The sequence below is a fragment of the Exophiala aquamarina genome (assembly GCF_000709125.1).
Source record: "Exophiala aquamarina CBS 119918 chromosome Unknown aczIA-supercont1.10, whole genome shotgun sequence".
NCBI lineage: Eukaryota > Fungi > Ascomycota > Eurotiomycetes > Chaetothyriales > Herpotrichiellaceae > Exophiala > Exophiala aquamarina.
In genome coordinates, this window is record NW_013550578.1 from 273,341 (window position 1) to 292,740 (window position 19,400).

The 19,400-nt window shown below is 39.2% G+C and overlaps 1 protein-coding gene across 1 annotated transcript; it reads right to left on the reverse strand.

Annotated features, from left to right (window-relative positions):
- Nucleotides 1-16,130: 16,130 nt before the first annotated feature.
- On the reverse strand, nt 16,131-16,328 carry A1O9_09439 (uncharacterized protein; the record flags this gene model as incomplete). The annotated part of the gene is made up of 1 exon (XM_013401409.1): nt 16,131-16,328. A coding segment is annotated over one exon (198 nt), but the record flags the coding sequence as incomplete, so codon positions are not given.
- Nucleotides 16,329-19,400: the final 3,072 nt, after the last annotated feature.

Sequence of the window (19,400 nt, forward strand, 5' to 3'; positions counted from 1 at the left end):
AGGTAGCAACCTAAGGTGACCTTGATACTTAGATCGATACTCTATGGTCTAAGAACGAATCTTTTAATCGCTAAGCCGCTAAGGTATAGTTGGATCGCGATAACGAAGACTTGGATGAACTTATCTCGCGTTAACAAGAGGATGAACATCGGATCGCTGTGAGAAAAGATCGAGATGAATAAATGGTAAAGAAACGTAAGGTTGAGGATGAAGGCTATAAACAAGTGAGAGCTGGTCTTATAGAGGAAGCGGCGGTGAGTTGGCTGTGATGTTCTATACTAGAAATCTAAGACTAAACTTAGTGCATTGTTCGAATAGCCGACCGTAAGACGTACTAGTCTATACTAGATATACTAAGAAAGTATTTACTTAGGCGACGATGTAATCTAGAGCAAAATCTAGGCTTATAGACACTTGGAGAATAGGACGTAGCCTCTCGTTCCGTTGCGGAATCCGAGGAGTCTACTAACTTACTAAAAAGCTAGTTACACCTATCGGGTACTATGGATATAAGTCTCGGGGTAGAACTAGGACTGTCCGATAAAGGTAGGTTCGTTTGCGGTATTTGTGGTGCGAGGTTCCGAGGTTTAATTAGCGGAAATGAACACGAGAAACGCTATAAGTATAGTCGTCCCCATCGGTGCCTAGAACTAGGCTGTAACAAGACCTTTAAAAGTAGAGGCTTAGTTAGGAAATATGCGAAATTAGTTAGATGCTTTAATTCGCCCACTTAGATTTTCTAACTTCTTCTACAGGTTTATAAGGAAGCACGTTTCCGCTGCGACGGTAGTGATGAGATATCTTACCAATAGGATTAGGTTATTTAGTGAGATATTCTGTCGAGTAGATAAATCTAACGAGAAGATCTAATGATTCTATAGGCATAAGGATTCAGGATAAGTTTGTCTAGAACGGAAACGGCTTAAGATTATATTGAAGACTAGCATAAATATTGTAAATTAAGGATGACTAATTAACGTAAACTAATCTTCTAATACTACAGCCTCGAATAGTATAGATCGATCGGTGTGAATTTAGACTTTGATACCTATGCGATTGTAGGAGACTGGACAGCTTTGCTAGATATATTTAAGAATCCGACTAATGGAGTAGTACTATAGACCCACCGCTTCTTGCTTCCTTTCTTTCCGTCTTGCTGCTGATTTAGATTAAGGATTGACGGGCTGCGACGAAAGGAACCTCCCGTCCACCACCTTTTAATGATGCTAATATCTCTTATATGTTCTAACCTCTTAGCTGTAGTAATAGCTTCTTATTAGCGCTATAGAATTTCTTTTCATGATGAATAAGTTTAGATTAGTAAGTAACGCGAGAGTTGCGTTAACTTCTTAAGACATGGACTAGTTAATTGATTAGTATATAGATTCTCCCAGCCTTACTAAGTAGCTTTATAGTACTTAAGCTATGAGTAGAGGTATTCTCGCTTTTTTACTTATCGAAATTAAGCCGCTCTTACTAGACTACTTATCTCTATCTATACTAAAGCGGTTTTCCCCTATACTTAGAGCCCTAAGATCTATACTATATCTCTACCCTTATTAAATGTTTCCCTGCCTCTACGACTTTATTAAGCTATAATTACTCGTTCGCTCTTATGAGTATTATAGTACCGTAGACGGCACCGCCCGGAACTAACCTAGGAGGCCCGTCCTTAATATCATCTTAGAGTTGAAGCTCGGAACTAGTATAGGTGTGTCTATATTTATTAACTATCTATATAGGTAGGAGAGTCCTTTATAGGATACTAATAAGTTTAGTAACTACCTAGTAGGTAGTTGCTACTAGTAGTATTGCTGCCTATAGTGAGCATTACGTGATCTACGATCTAAATAAACTAGGAATAAGTCTAATAAGGATAGGTATAGCTTCTTATCGCCTATAGATTTCACGTAGTATAGGATTTAACTCTATTAGTATATCGAACGGTAGAGCATACGATAGTAATAACTATCTATTCGGTCTACTAAATATTAGCTATTCTACCGGCTGTATAGTATAACTCGATCTTTTCTTACTACTATGCCGTAGATAGACCCCTTCGTAGTCTATTTATTACTTAATTATTATTCTTATAGTAGGGCGCACCGTAAACGTAGTTAGAACTAGCATAGAAGAAGCTTTTCGCTAAACGATAGGCCGGCGAGCTACTAGTGGACTAGGAGTAGATTTACGCTAATAGTAAGGCTTATATATATAACTCCTTAGTACGGGGCTTAGCACCCTAGTACTAGATAATTCGACACTTTACTTTAATATAGTTTTAGCTAATTAAAACGTAGATATATAAGCTAGACCTCTAGTCTTCCTTAACTAATCAATACCTAATCTCTTACTACAGCGAAATACACTCTAGTAGCTAAGGGAGTCGAATAATAAATATAAATAGGGATCTCTAGTACTAAGACTAAGTATTTTAGTACTCTAATAAGGGCTATAGGGTATTTTAGGACGGTATCTATTCGTAGTATTACTAAAACTAAAAAAGGAATAGGAGGCGAACCTATATACTATTTATAGCCATTACTAATTTTACTCTCCCTATAAAAGCGCTCGATTCCTCGGCCGTCTAGGATCTCTATTATTAAGTCTATTATAACGAACTAATTATTATTATAGAGTATATTTAATATAGTGAGTCTACGGTAGTAAGCTAAAGTAGCCTTAATACTCGGATCTTTACTCTATAGTTAGAGAACGAATCTTTCGACCGCTAAGCCTCTAAGGTATAGTTAGATCGCGATAACGAAGACTTAGATGAATTTCTCTCGCGTTAACGAGAGGATAAAGACCGGATTACTACTAGAAGATATTAAGATTAATAAATTATCGAAAAACGTAAAGTCGAGGACGAAAATCGGACTACTATACTACTAGAAAATATCGAGATAAATAAATCGCTAAGAAACGGAAGGTCGAGGATAAAGGTTATAAACGAGTAAAAGCTAGGCTTATAGAGAAGACGGCGGTAAGTTAGCTAGGATATTCTATAGTAGAGATCTAAGACTTAATTTAGTATAATTTTCGAACGGGCGATTATAAGATATACCGGTCTATACTTAATATACTAAGAAAATATCCGCTTAAGTAGCGACGAGATATAGAGTAGCGCCTAGGCCTAGAAATACTTAGAGAATACGGGAAAGCCTCTTATTCCGTTACCGAGTCCGAAGAGTCTACGAACTTACTAAAAGCCTAGTTATACTTATTAGGTACTATAGATACTAATCTCGGTATAGATCCACGACTAACCGATAAAGGTAGGTTTATTTATAGTATTTATAGTACGAGGTTCTATCGTCCGGTTACCCTTAATAGATATAAGAAGAGCCGTAAATATAGTCGTCCCTATTAATATCTAGAACTAGGCTATAATATACTATTTAGAAGTAAAAATTTAGTTACGACGTATATAAAATTAGTTATCTACTTCTATTCGCCTTTACGGTGCTTTCTAACTTCTTTCTATAGGTTAATAAGGAAGTACATCTCCGTTACGAGTCTAGTTATAAAATATCTTCTTAAAATAATAAGACTATTTAGTAAGAAATTCTATTATATAGATATATTCGATAGGAAGATCTAATAATACTATAGATATATAGAGTTAGAAAAAGTTTATCTAGAACGGAAACGAATTATAATTATATTAAAGACTAGTATTAAAAGCGAGAATTAAAGATAACTAATTAATTTAAGATAATTACTAAAGGCTCGAATAGTATAGGTTAGTATTACTTTAGACCTTAACTCCGATACTACTACTATAGATTAGATAGGTCTATTATTACGGATTTTACTAAACGAAGGTACTATAGACTTACTATTTCTTGCTCCCTCTTCTCCCGTATCTCTAAGTGTATCTAGATTAAGTAGCGAAGGGCTATAACTAGAGGAACCTCTTCCTCGCGGCGACAACACTACTAATAGTAGGCTATTTTTAGATCTATAATATCTAAATGAGAATTATATTTCACTATTATAAGGGGAATTCTTAATATTATATAGCACCTAGCTACTAATAATCCTAATATATCTTTAATATATCCTAATACTCTTTAGTGCCTTGCCGAGTGTAAGGATCCCTTAATTATAATATTAGTAAAGCAAAACGCCTATACTAAATCCTTAAATCTAAAGGACCGTTAGCGGTTCGCATTAGTACTTAGATAGACTACTACAAGATAGGTATTCTTAATTACCATAAAGGAGAGCGACTATATAAACGAATTAACCTAAAGTAACTACTCTACTCATACTAATAAGCTATTAGTTGTTCTCGATGGTTAATGTCTTCTATAAAATCTACCTCGGTTACTAGAAGTAGTGTTAAAGTAGAACGCTTCGATAGGCTTATAGGGACTTATCCCGGCGTTAGAGTCTAGGAGGCGCCCCCGGCTATTAGTAATACCTCGTTAGGAGTAGTATCTATAGTATAGCGAAGTAGCTAAGAAGTAGTTTTTCTATAGGCGAATATATTACTATTTTATATTTACGACTTTAAAATTCTAGAGGATTTATTTACGAACCTTATAAGCCTATCGGCTATAACTACTATTATCGAATACGTTTACGGTGCTACCTCCTATAAAATTTATCTAACCTCTATCTTCGTAAGCGTATCTATAGGGAGTTATTCGAAAACTCGGAAGTTTAGAAATATCTACTAGTAGCCTCCTCCTATAAATTAGATAGCCGCGACTCTAGAGCTAAGATATAGTTATAGATTCGAGATAACTCCGATAAAATAAATAACCTAGCCGGATTAGAAGAGTAATTACGCTTAAGTCTCGGGTAGCTTATCGTACGGAGTTCGAACTCGATCGTTTTAGCTTTATAAAGCTTCCCTTTAGCTAGAATCATCGTACTTTTTAGCTACTATCTCTAAATAGATTAAGTAATCTAATCTAAAGAGTTTATACGCTTCCTACCGGCTAAATAAAAAGTAATTATATCGGGGGCACTATAACTTTAGAAAGATTCTAGTACGGTTACGCTTCTCCTCCGGAAAATCCCCTAGAATATAATCGCTATAGATAACCTATTAATCGTTAGTGTCCGCTCGAGTAAATATATTAGTAAAGTATATATATTCGTAGTTTTTAAATATAAAGATGCGGGAGATAAAGTTATAGCCCTGACCGAGGATATTGGAATAGATAGCGTAGTGTTCGGTTTCTATAGTTAGATTAAATATAAGTCGCGGCGTAGCGGCCAAGGAACTAGTATCTCGATGTCGATAACTAGTACTAGTATCGGCTTCGTTGTCTTCTACGGTTAGATTAATAACCTCTCTAGCATTAAAACGGCCGGTGCCTCCTACTTTTAGCTATTAAAATCTACTGTGAAGTGGATACTTACGTACGACTATAGGTTTAACGCTTAGTAGCACGCCTACGTAGGATATTAGCTAACGTTACGGCCTTAGTTTAATGAAGATGTTTCCTTCCCCTATAACGTGTACTTAGATTTATCTTCGACGAGCCTTAAATATTCAGCGCCAATTGAGTGAAGGTGTGGGAGAGATAATACGGAATGATGAGTCGAGAAGGACCACGGGGGTTAGCTACGTTTATATATTCGTAGCTTTCCCACTAGGGTCGATATCTAAGGTATCTACGCTATGCTCTAAAGGGAATGGTACTATAAACTTACGTTAGAAGGGGCGATACTATACTCGCGGGCTATAGTAAAATACGCCTAACCTACTATAAGGATCCCTTAACTACACTAGTAGTAGAGTACAGCGCTTATAATAAACTCTTAAATCTATAGGACCTTTAGCTATTCCCATTAGTACTAGTATAGACTACGAGGGAATAGACTTCCCTAGTTGGTATATCCTTTTTAGGTACTACGCCCGGGTAGCGGCCTTTATAAGCGAAGTAACGTAGAGTATCTACTCTACTCATCTTAACGAGCTATTCCTTGTTCTCGGCGGTCGATATATCGTACGAAATCTACCTCGGTTATTAGGAGTCGTGTAAAAGGTAGATGCTATTATAGGCTTAAGGAGTCCATCCCCGGCGGTGGAGTCTAGGAAGCACCCTAGGCTATCAGTAATACTATATTAGAGGTAGTATATACCGTATAGTCGAACTAACTAAGGCGTAGGTTCTCCGCTATTAAGTAGGCATTTATCCCGGTTCTCTTCCCCTATAGGCGTAAGTTAACTCCTTATCCCTACTCCTTAGGCATTAGTAAGCGTCGTAATCCTACTGTACGAGCGCTAGAAATACCAGCCTAGACCAGCACTACCGACCGATGCGAGCTTAGTCCCTCTACGCTGATCGGTTCGGCATCCTAGGAGGTCGAAACGCCTTACAGCGCAGTAGTTAAATACCTCCTCGGCCCTATTCGTTTTCTTATTCTCTTTCGCTCAACTACTCACTCAGCCAAACCCTCTCTTTAATAAATTATGTAGTACACCTTCCTATTGCTCTCGTCGTCTTACCTGTGGAATTAAGGATAAAGTCTCGTAACTCTAGTTCTAAAAGGCCGTCGGCCGATGTTCTATTAGCGAGCACTTAGTAGGTACTAGCTCTACTTCAATAGCTCGTCGATATAATTACCTCCGGTATAATGGTTAATATATAGGATCTACTAGAGGTATGTGAGATCTATAAACTTTGGGCCCTAGTAGTCGAATCTCATAATAAATCAACCTAGTTCCACGCCGTAATTCATGAGCTAATACGAGCGAGCTCCTAAGACTACCTAGGTAGTCGGAATAATAATACGGCGGTTTTATAAGAGTACCATCCCACATTAAGATACGGATAAGCTACGTAATAGGGCTGTCTACTCCGTGAAACGCGGACGTGTCTCTAATAAGGACCTTGCCTATCGACCGCCTCTATCCGCTAGGGTTATAAGGGGAAAGACTAAATTCTTAGAGACTACTAATAACGTTCTACCCTCCGTTCTACATACTAAAGATATTACTAAATCGGATAACATTATTACTCTTTCTACCCAAGTTTTAAATAACGTTGTTAGAGTAGGTTAGAGCGGTAGTTTAACTATAATTAATCAATAACTATATACGCCGTAGGAGGGATGTACCCTAGGTCTTAGAACCGTACCGCTTAACTAAGGTATAGGTTAGGCGGCCACTTTAGACGAGAGCATAGAATCTATTATAGTTAAGGCTAGGTTCATATTAGGAGGGCATAAAGCCGAAGAGTAACACCGATTGCGTTTTACAACACCTCTTCTCGAACAAACTAAAATAGCTTTAATCGTACCGTCTAGGTAGATAGAAGGTACAGCATCCTTATCTCCCGCTAAAGATATCGATAGAGCTAAAATACCGATATTAGTTAAGAGCGTTGCTTCGTCATCTAGACCGGCGATAGGTTCGTCTTTAGTAGAGACTACTTCTTTAATGAATATAATCCTTAAAGCCGTCCGCATTATTCATTAATTCAGTAAATATCCTCATGGAGTTCCTCGGGCAGTTTACTCGAGGATCCTATAGTCCCTTAGGAAAACGTATCCGGAAGGTATCGATGTATATAGCTTAAACTAGTAGTCCGATGGTTCCGTGTAGATATAAGTACTCGAGATGGGCTCGTCTAAGAATTAAAGAGTAACGATATTAAATATACTCGAGTATATAGGAGCCTAGGAATAGTACGATAAATAGATCGAACTATCGCTGATAATAATCCGCACTAAGAAGAATAAGCCGGTTAGTCGCCGAGGTACTACTATCTATATATTGAACGAAATGCAGTAGTTACTAGTAGATACGGAACGACTAGGAATATAGCTTAGCGGCGTTAGGAGGATTAGCTTGCGAGATGAAGAGTATAGTATCCATTATCTATCATCGGGTTATGGATTCAGCATTACTAAGCAAGACAAGTAGCTCTAGAGAAAGCGGATTAGTATATAGCTCAGTAGAGGCTAGAAGTTAAGTACGAAACTCGTTAAGGGTTTAGGCCTAGGAATCTTATTTAGCCCTAAAATCTAGTAAGCCTTTTAATTTTAAACTCCTTTCACTAGCTAAGGGCATCTTCTTCCTTAGGGAGCTTACTAAAATAAGTAGGGTATAGCTCGATGTAATAGTTAAAGATATTTAGAAGAATCTAAGAAGGGTATAACTACTTAAAATCCTAGGTCGATAATTAGAGGATCTAATTACTAAAAAGAGTCCGGATCTCCATAGTCTATGTGATATATTAAAAGAAGAAAAGCTCGTCTCGGACGAGGAGTACCGGGAACTCTATACTATCTTTACCGTAGACGCTGTAAGTACCTTCTAACGACTAAGGGACCGTAGACTAATAAGATAATTTTTACGTAGGACGCTATCCTAAAGGGCACCTTAAATACTACGGTAGAATAGTTAATTAAAGACGTTAGAACTAAGGTTCTTAGTAAGCGTAAGATCCGCGAGGGTAACAGCGTTACGATTAACAATAGAGTGGAACTCGATTATAATATATTTTAGCGGCTCCGTAATGAAGAATAGTTTAACGCCTAGACGATTATAGTAGCTATATAAATATCGGATAAGCCTTTCTTCGTTTACTATAGCTATAGTGTCCCGTTAGACGAACTAGGGAGAAATAGTAGGATAAAACCTATTAAGCGACCTCTCGTAGGCTAGGCCCGAAAGATTAGTGAGTTCCGTAAGAACGCTAGAGAAACATTTAGGGATTCGGTGCGCCTAGTATACTTCTATCCTTTAAACTACGGCGGCGCGCACTTTATATTACTAGAGATTAACGAACGCGAAGAAGTAATCCGCTATTATAATTCTATAGTAGATAAAGGTATAATCGACGGCACTACTAAGCTAATACGAGTGTAGAAGTTAGTGAAGGTGAGAGGTTCCCTGATTAGCTAAGTGGAGAGATTCTAACGTAATCGTAGGAAGAATTCGGTGACTTAAGATTTCCATTTCGCGAAACTATAAGTATTAAATATAGATATTATTGTTAACGGGCTAATGTTGACGCGGCTGAAATTAACGGAAAGGTAGCCTACTCCGTAGTAGAATAATAGCTAGAGCTGTAGTGTTAGGGTCGTCTAGAATTTTCGACGTCTATCGAATAATCTCCTAATTGGAGAATGGAACACAATACTTAGTCCTAAACGTATGAAAATGGAGATCGTAGAAGGGTTTGCCGTAAGTATTAAAGGTAGATCTATAAAGAGATATATGGAGTAACGGTTCTATACGGACGGCGTATTTACGTGGAAATGGATCGGAGGAGACTTTACAAAGTCTAGAGATGCTATAAGACGGATAGTAATCTTATATTTAGAAGCATTAGGCGAATACTTGTCTTAACTAATAGTCCTATTAATCTTCTTTCTATAAATAGTCTGGAAAGCGTTGCGAGCTTCCATATTGCCATAGCTCTCTATTCGGTTGCAACGAATTAATCACTTTTAAGACCCCCTATAAGCTTACCCGACTAAAGTACTGTAGCTGAAATCTTAAGGGCGGGAGGAAGGAAGTGTTGATGTCGCGCAATGGTTCTTTAGAATTCTACCATTCTAGTGATACCGAGTCTTTAAGGGTAGTTGAAGGTAGGATGTGCTTTGGCTTAGAGTGCCTATACTTTAGGGCTGCCCTTTAATCCGGGAGCGCCCCTTATTTAAGAGCGCTCTTATCCGTAAGTGCCCTTATCTCGGAGCGCCCTTATCTCGGAGCGCCCTTATCTAGGAGCGCCCTTATCTAGGAGCGCCCTTATCTAGGAGTGCCCTTATCTAGGAGTGCCCTTATCTAGGAGTGCCCTTAATTTGGTTCTAAGATTATGACTAGAAGGCTAAGCCGTGTTTTAACTTATAGAGTTCTATATTCTAATTCGGGAGTTGGTAAGCATTATATTAAGTGACGACTCGCGACTCTGTAATAGCTATGTAGGGTCGTAATGCTATAGCTTCTCGAAATAAGCATAGTTAGGCGCTACCTAATGTGCGAACATGGAAAAGGCTCCTCTAGGAAAGCGTACATTGGTAGGTGAGGCCGTTAGAGATACTGTAATACATTAATAACGTGTGTTCCTATTGGTCTTGAATACTATTTAACTGAGCTGATTGGACAACTCTAGATTCCTCGAAACTTTTAGTATAGTGTTATGATCCGAGCTGTAAGTAGTTCTAACTAAGGTAGGGTTCCTTGATAGAGTGGGTACTAGAGTGTTGACTAAGATGATAAAGGGAATACTTAATCGTCGGACTGTATCCTAAAACGTAGGTATAGGATTACTAACGAAGTTAACTACGAACTATACTATCTAAGTGAAGGAGCGTATATATATAGTGCCTAAAGTCGCGTCTATGTATCTATGCCTCCTTATTCCAATGGCCCATAGACCCATGGACTGTATTATTTCCTAATCCGGGTTCCTGGTTACGTGTGCCAGCCTTGCCTAGCCTCGTCGGCACACCTTCCCGCCGACACCCCCAGGTAGTCCTAGGGCGGCTGCATAGGACGACCCATTTCCTGACCCTCGTAATACATGGCTCCTTCTAGGCGTGGATGTTTAAACTTCTGGGACAAAATCTCGAGGATCTCTTCCGATAGTGTAACAACAAATTCTCACTTAAGAGAACATAGATACGGATAAATTAACTCCTTCATTAAGTTGATAGTATCTACGTAGCGGGTAACTCTACCGCGATATTAAGCCTGAAAACTTCCTACTAGCCACCGAGAAGTAGAGCTATATCGTCTATATGACTGATTTTTAGACTCGGCGCGTATCGAAGGGACTCATACTACTAAGTTATTAGCTATTTATCTAACTTATATTCACTACTTCTACCTCTATCGTTCAAAGCCCTACCCTTCTTTTTAGGAGAGCTATCCACTACACAATTAATATCTACAATATAATACTCTTATTTCGGTCTTAGGACGGGTACTGAACTGATTATATTGACTATATTTGAGCGGCTGTTATCTAGAGAGGTGAATATGGCCTTTGATTTCCGTAAATGTTACTAATACACTGGTGCCGCTGAATTTAAGCGGTGAAGCTCGCGGATGCTACTCCTAGAATACATTCTAACTCCTTCCCACCTATCGCCTCGGATGTAGATCCTTGACCGTATATCTTTCTTTAACGCGCCGTACCGCGACCGCGACTAGATAGTACCCTAGGTGTAGCGGCTGGACCATCCTGGTCTTTACGATCTCGTTTTCTTTGTAATTGCGCTGCCTTTTTCTTCTTTCTATCCGCCCTTCTTTTGTTATTGGCTTACTTATTGTCCGGTTGCGGCGCTACCCGTTATTGACTACTTGGGCGCCAATGTAGGATATACCATCTCTCCTGGGCTCTTAACGCCGGGGTCGATAGACGAACGGTAACATGGGCTACTGGATTAGAATCCTAAGTACTGGTGGTCGGGTGGAGACCATTGCTGATGTCCGTCGAGTAAGTAGATAGTATTAGATGGACGTTGGCAACTTATAGAACTAAGGCTTAATCGAGGTCGATGTCTCCGATAGTAACTCTGTGTCTAGAGTTCTAGTTAATCCATCGCTGAAATTCTGGCCCATATTAAATTCTAAAATTTTGGTTATACTCTGGGTCGTAGACGACGGTAATAGGCATTTTTGCACTTGGCCGACTTGGGATTTTGCGAAGAAGGATAAAAATAATATTAGAATAGTTCTCTATACTTTGGAAGTCGGTGTTGTTAACGAGCTAGAAATTAAAGATGAAGACTAAGCGACCTATTATACGTAGGGCCTCGTTAGTAGATGAGACTAGCTATGCTAAGAACTCTTCTATATTAGGAAACCGCGCGGGTAAGCTTATGTTAGATAATTACTATTATTCTTGCTAGGGAATTCGAGTTGAAAGCATGTTCCTTAATGCTGCTGGTTTTACCTAGCGTTTAGAATCGAGTAGTTCTATGTCTACGAATGGATGTGGAAGCGCTCTAAGGTTTGGGAGGATGCTCGTGCTGACCTATTATTGTAGGGCTTTTGGGAGTAACTGGTGTCAACGACTCGACGTATATATCTGTATCGCTACATCCAGCCGAGATTGCACCGCCCATGGCGCTTGTGACACGCAACTAAGAGGCTGCATTTAAAGCGGATTAATAACTAGGTTAGCGTGCGGGATGAATTATGGAAGGTTTGCGGATCGTTCCCTATAACTTTCCCATTAACCTCCTAGTGTTCTAGCCTCCTTTAACACGTTCACATTTCGTGGACAATCCCGTTATGGAAGACTTATCTATCTATTGTGATTCGAACCTCCTTTACAACTAGGAGGATATGTCGAAGTATTGTCCTGGTGGATTTCATCCGGTCTACCTCGGTGATACTTTTAAGGAAGGGCGCTACAAGATATACCATAAGCTAGGTTGGGGTGGCTATTCCATCGTCTGGCTTGCGAAAGATAAAAAGTATATCACTATGAAATATAATTTGTATTGTGTACCTTACTGATAGACCAACGGCGTGAGTAGTAGGTTTTAATTAAAATTAAAATAGCTAGTAGCTCGATGCAAACCCGAGAACTTTAAAACTTGGAATTATTAGCGGGCTATTCCCAAGGAGATCTTAGCTCCGAATACATCGTCTAGTTACTCGACTACTTCTCCTACTAGGGACCTAATGGATTTCATTAGTGCCTGGTGTTTGAGTTACTTGGCCCTCCTATTGATGTAGTGGTGGGAGATATTCATTAGGGTGGAGATGTTCTCGAGCCGGAAACTATTCTAAGAATGTCGAAATAGCTACTGTAGGCCATCACCTTTATGCATAAGGTTGGCTATACATATGGAGGTATATTGAGATCTAAATAATCACTGAACCTTATACTCTTAGTTAAAGCGCTTCATTCTTCGTGTCTATAACTGACTTATATAGATTTAAGTGGCAGGAATGTCGCCTTTACTTCGAATAGATTGTCGTAGTTGATAGAAGAGGAGCTCTTCGAAGTCCTTGGACCCCCGGAGACGGAGGAATTGGCTCGACGGGATGGTAAGCCATTAGAAAAAGGCCTACCTAGTTAGCTGATAAAAGTAACGGGCTAGGATAATTGGATAGATGAAGACGACGAAGATATTCGGATCTTTAACTTGGAGGAGGCTTTCTTGAAAGGAGTAGAGCCTAAAAAGCTCCCCTAACCTTTATACTTGAAAGCGCTAGAAACGATTTTTATGGACAGCTGTAACAGTAGACATGATTTATGGCGTGCGGGCATTATGGTGAGAACGCCCGGCTTGGAGACGTTAGAGAAATGTACTGACTTAACTGTGGGTAGATATATACGTTCCTGTTTGGATTAGTTCCATTTCAATATTGGTACGATGACGTCCTAGTTGCACAAATAATTTATTTTGTGGAGGTTTTGCTAATGGAATGGCGGCAAAAGTGGGACGAAATGCGACTGAAGTCCGGACGGGATTACTTGCTATGTAAGTTAAACTTTAAGGCATTGCTAGCATTTTTAATTGCGCTTAGAAGAATCTAATAGGCGAATTCTTTAGTGGACGAGAAACCTCTCCGCTCTAAACTAGAGTAAAAATTTGATGACCGGATCTACGAATCCCTGAAGCTTCTCCTCCTAGTTATCTAGGTCTGATGAAGTTTATACCGTCGAATCGAATCTTAGCATCCTAGGCGCTTAATATAATTAGCTTTATAACTAGCTAAGCGTATAATATTGGAAAACTAGGAAAACCCCGTCTAAAATCCATGATGTTTCTAAGCCTACGATCCTAGTGGAGAGTAACTTCGACAATATAGAGGGAACAACTATCGCTAGCTTGTCCGTACAAAATAGATGGTTACTCTATTTTCCTCACGGGAAAGACGTGCTAGCTATGGTCTAAGAGTTAAGCCTATATGTAGACTACGTGACTAAGGCCTAAATAAGGATTACGGCCAGGAACCTAGAGCTTCTTTAGACCATAGAATTAATATCCTAAAAGTAATAAAGGTAAATGTAAAGGGCGTAGGTAAGGCTAGTAGAGGTAACTGATGGTTGGTAGTAGTTACGGGATAAAAATGTTATAATTATTGGCGGAGTCTAGGAAGCTACTAATATATTTTTAGCTGCAGTGGTAAGGTGATTATATACATAAAGCTACTGACTATTTCTTTTAATTCTCTACTCTATCTATGAAGCTTTTCTCCCTATATTGATACTGGGGATAATTAGCGGATGCTATTCGGTTATTTAGAGCTATAAAATAGAAGCTTACACATTTAACGCCTCCGTTTAGATCTCCTTTACAGCTATAGCACTATAGGTGCTTGTAAGAGGAGTAGGGATCCGACGGGATTAATTTGAAAAGCTTTATCTGATCCGTCGTCCACGGATCTCGAGGGTAAATCGGACATTTCTTGTGGCCCGTGCGAGGGCTTAAATTACTACAATGGCACTAATGCTGATTGTCAGCTCATTACCCCACCTATCGAGATGTAGGTTTACTTATACATTACTAGAGCGGGATAGCTATATAATCGTGATACCTAGTATTGTATTGCGTATATCGAAGGTAGTTACAGGCTCGACAATTACTACTTGCGATAATGATAACGCTCCCGCACTAATACTTGAATGTAATAGCTCTACTAGGTAATAAGGAGTGCGAATCTAACGGCTCCATTTCTCGAATGCCTTCGGTGCCTTTCGATGTTATTTGAGAGTGACGACTTCTTATTCGAATGCTTTTGGTGACTTTTAGCGCCTTTCTATTAGGATGATACCCTAAGGGAGATAGACAATAACGGATAGCTTAAGGATGAGTATATAGCTTAGCTATATATAAAATGGTAACTAGAGGAACTCCTAGACCGTAGTCTACGACATCGACTTAACGCTTAGAGAACGTAGGTTACTAGTAAGCGGTGAAATTGCTCTTTTTAAACTCTCGAGGTTAGTGGCTTAGTAAAATCACGTGAGATTTTATATATCTCGATGGCTAATAGGAGCCCGTTATAGCTAACTAATTAAAGGCCGGCTTTATAGAGTAGTAGGGGGCTAAACTTAATTAAAAGAGTTATATTGTAGAATTATCTAGTCTAATACTATCTATAAGGGATGAAAGGAAAGGAACGTAACGAAACTAGAGAAGTACCTATAACTAAAAAAGTCGAAATACGCTTCCTACGCCCCCTTACACATACTACATTATTCTTACCCCTTTTTTCCTTCCTATTTCTACTTGAGAAGAGGATTTAAATTTAAGGATACTTAGCCCGTATATAACTATATAATATAGCCGAATTTACTCCGGTATAATATATATTACGTTATGAAACGAACGTAACTAGAGGCTAGTTAATTCCCTTTATATTCGTTAATTTAGCCGGAATACCTAGTGTCTTTTAGCATTAGTCCCGATCTACTTAGGTAGCGGCCCGGGGTGTGTACTTAACCGTTGAGATAGTAGATAGCTTAGTTTTTAGTAAAGTTAAGTCTATAAGGGTTACTTCGATGGGGGTCGAACTTAATATACTCGGATGGATCCGACAACGCGTTATAGATAGCTTCGGGGAGGTAAAGAAGGCGTGAAAGGAGCGCGGAGATAGCGAGCCGGAAATCTTCCGGCTTATTAATATTAGGTGCTGTGCGAGCGCGAGCGGCTTCTAACTCTTCTCTATCGAAGGCGTTAAACTTAAAGGGGAGATTCTTTTCATCGTCGTCCCTTTCGATTAATGCTAGACAATCGTTACCATCGGCTTCCCTGTCTGCGTCACGATTAATGGCTAGTACGTAGTCGATAAGCTTATTAATATTAGTAAGTATAGCTTCCGGCTTAGCTATATACTTAATAAGGAAGTTATAGATGTCGGCGGTTATGTACCGGTGTAACGGCACCGCGTTCTTAAACTTTAGGGCTATATCGTGGACCTCGTCCTTAGAGTAGACCTTAGTGTCCGCCTACCAGCAATATAGTATAAATATATCGTAGATCTAGTGCTTGCTCGCGTACGTGAATTTAATCTATTTATTGATGCGGCCCGGGCGGATGAGGCGCCTATCGAGCTTAGACCGTCTATTAGTCGTTATAATAGTAATGCCGTCCCGTTTAGCGCGCTTATCTAGGGCGGTAAAGACGTTCTCCACCGTAACTTAGGTCTACGCTCTCGCCTCCGAAGTAGGCGCCGCGGTTATAATCTAATCGATCTCTTCGAGTAGCAAGATGGAATTCGGCGAGATTACCTCGAGTAAATTCTGTAGCGTACCCGGCCGTAGGTCGGGCTCGGTGAGGGAGAGATAGTAGATGCGTATACGGTAGTGCGCCGCTAGCGTATAGGTACGAGACAACTTATCCGTCCCTATACGGTCGTATAGGAGTAGACTAAAATAGTAGGGCGACTTAATTGTATCGTACTTACTCTACGTGTTAGGTTAGTAAAATTTATCTAACTTACTAATTAGGTTAACTTTTACCGTCTTGTTAAGGATAACCGACTTAAGGTTTCGCGACACTTCTTCGTGCGGCTCGCCCTATAAGGCCTAAGAGCTATAATACTAGAATAAGGCCTAAATAACTATAGTGTTAATAGAGCTCTAGGTAAGCTATTTTTAGTTAATATCGTTTAGTAGAAGCCCGAACTTTAGTTCGTCTTGTAAATAGTATAAGAAGGTAATCGTTTCGATAGACTCCTCGTTCCTTTTTAGGGCTGTATACTCGGCGACGTAAATAACGCCCCTCTCCGTAAACGTATAGATACCCTTATCGAGGACGAAGTCGTAGTTAATTTCGCTTCTTAACCCCGAGTACTTAGTCTTAAGTACTACGTCCGACTCGTCTTTAAGGTCTATATACTTAGAGATCTAGTGGAGAGCCGGATAGAATAGTTTATTACCCTTAGTGACCTTAACCGACCTTATCGACTCGCCGCGTAATAGCGCGTAGTTAGCGCCCTTAATATACTTATTATATCGATTAATTAGACCCTCGGCTGCTAAAGGAAGGTAGTACGCTAGCTAGAGAAACTAGTACACGGACCTCTAGCGGGGTGGAAGAGTAAGGACGACGTAGGGCGAAAACGCGCCCTATACGATATAGCTATTAATACGTAACAAATCCTCTTCCGTTATGAACTAAAGGTCCTTCATAAGGAGGACATCTATTACGGACCGATGCGCAGTCTTAGACATAGTATTCAGCTAGTTACTAAAGGTATAGAATAAACTTCGGAGGATTCCCGTAACTATATAGCGTGTATAGTAATATTAGTTACCAACTAGTTAAATAGGGAGGCTATTAAGGGTTAAGAGTATAGAGATAAGTAACTTAACTAATAAGATTATTCGATTAAGGTAACGTAAAAAATAGCCTAAAGTAGTGAAGAAGCCCCTTCGATATCCTACTACTCTAGCGAAGTCGAGGAAGAGACTATACGGGGGTCTCTAGACGGCGAAAGTTATAGACGGGGGGAAAGGAACGGCTAAATTATACCTATAGTATATTATATATAACTATAAAGTACCTAGAATAATACTATTAGCTTACTTCGCTAATCTACTTCGCTACCTAGACTTTAGCTAGGTTCTTATCCGAAACTAGTGTAGTATATTATTCTATATAGGTACCTTATATATTGACTCCTTTTAATTAACTCTACGTACGTCTATTAGGTACTTCTCTACTTATTAGGCGTAAAAGTTACGGTGTAGTAGACCTTCGACTTATTGGTGATAGGGATTGCCTCCCTCTAGCGGCTTTATCGCCTTTTTGCCTAGGATTAGTAATAGAGGGCTACCGATTCTTTATAGCGCCGACTAATCCTTACGTAAAGTTCTATAGCTACTATTCAGCTTCCACCTAAGGATTAAGGGTTATCTTATCGGCGCGAAAGTAGAAATTAGATGTTAGTAGGTTAGAATTAACGCGGTAGCTTAAAGCTCGAACGCGTTATCCATAATACTTCTAGGACGACTATATATAGTTTAAATGATTATAATCGCCTAAAGGCTGCTATTAAACTATTTATCTCCCTACGAAGGAAGGAACGTCTTACACGCTGATTCGTTCGAAATAAGCTTCTAATTTACAACGGTCGGCCTAAACTTAGGCTTTAATGTCGTAGATTTCGAAGATAACGTTTAGAGGGACCTATTTACACGGCATTTTATACTAATAGGCTATATTTCCGTTCGGGTATAGATATCTAGCACGTTCGAGCCACCGAAAAGTGCCTAATATTTAGGTTTAGCGCCCCGATAAGCATTAAGACGAAAGCTAACAGGGTATGAAAAGCCTAGCATTATGTTATACCTCGATATTGATAAAGCGATCCCAACTCACAACTCTCTAACGCGGGACTAACTAAGCATTTCTCTACCTGAAAGTCTACGTAGTTCCGGGTAGATTTAGTGACAGTGCGTTCTTGGTGCAGGTAGAACCTTTCGAAAGCATATATAGGTCGTTACCCGAAGACCACCATGCTCTAGCCTCCTCACCGGTTAGGGGTTCCAATCGTTAAAGCGCAATCTAAAATCCTTACAGCGCGACGTCTTAACTCTTTCTCAACTATAATATTTACCTTATTCGGTAATTAGCCTTATAATACTCTCTCTATAAACGCTGATCTTTCTCCTTCTCTTCGTCTATATATACTTATCTTACGAAATTCATGATCTTACATTATAGCCGTAGACACTGATACTTCGGTTAAGCTAGCTAATTTTGTCCGAATTACAATTAAGTATCAAGGTTTATCGACGTAAAATTTAGGTTTAGAAATAGATGGTCATAATCAATATAGAAATCCAAAACGTCGTCTAGTTACTATCCATTAAGCTTTAAAGGAAACTACGTCTACTTTAACCGGCCATTAGTGCGAGAGTCCCGCCATTAAGATTAATTCGTCTTAATAAAGGAAGAAACGCCGTGTACGAAATGAAGGAAGACTTATCGTGCAGGAAAGAGAACCTATGTATATTGTAATCTTATGGTTAATAAGACGAAACAAGAATCTAATTAAGGGGCTAAATAAGGTCTTAGGAAAAAGAAAGGGCTAAGATGGAGATATATACCTTTAAACATTCTAGGACAAGAAAAACAAGTCCGACTTATAAGCCTATATCCTAGAAGGTTACGCTATCTTTTACCTATAGATTATATGCCTAGAGTGTAGGTGAGTAAAGGTAGGAATCTAGGAGAATTAACTTATAGAGTGGACATTATATAAACATCTCGCCTCCGAATATCCTTACGGACTTCCATAAGAAATACTTAAACTTACTCTAGGTCCCATCCTAGTCCTTTATAGAACGATTTACGGATCTACCTATCTAGCCTAGTAGAAAATTCTAAATGCCGAAAATAACCGATTAATTTCTATAGGAGTATATTAGTAATATATCCTCGTCTAGATAAATCCCTACCTATTTTTTATCCTTTAGCTATATCCCTAGGGGAACTAGATAGCGGCG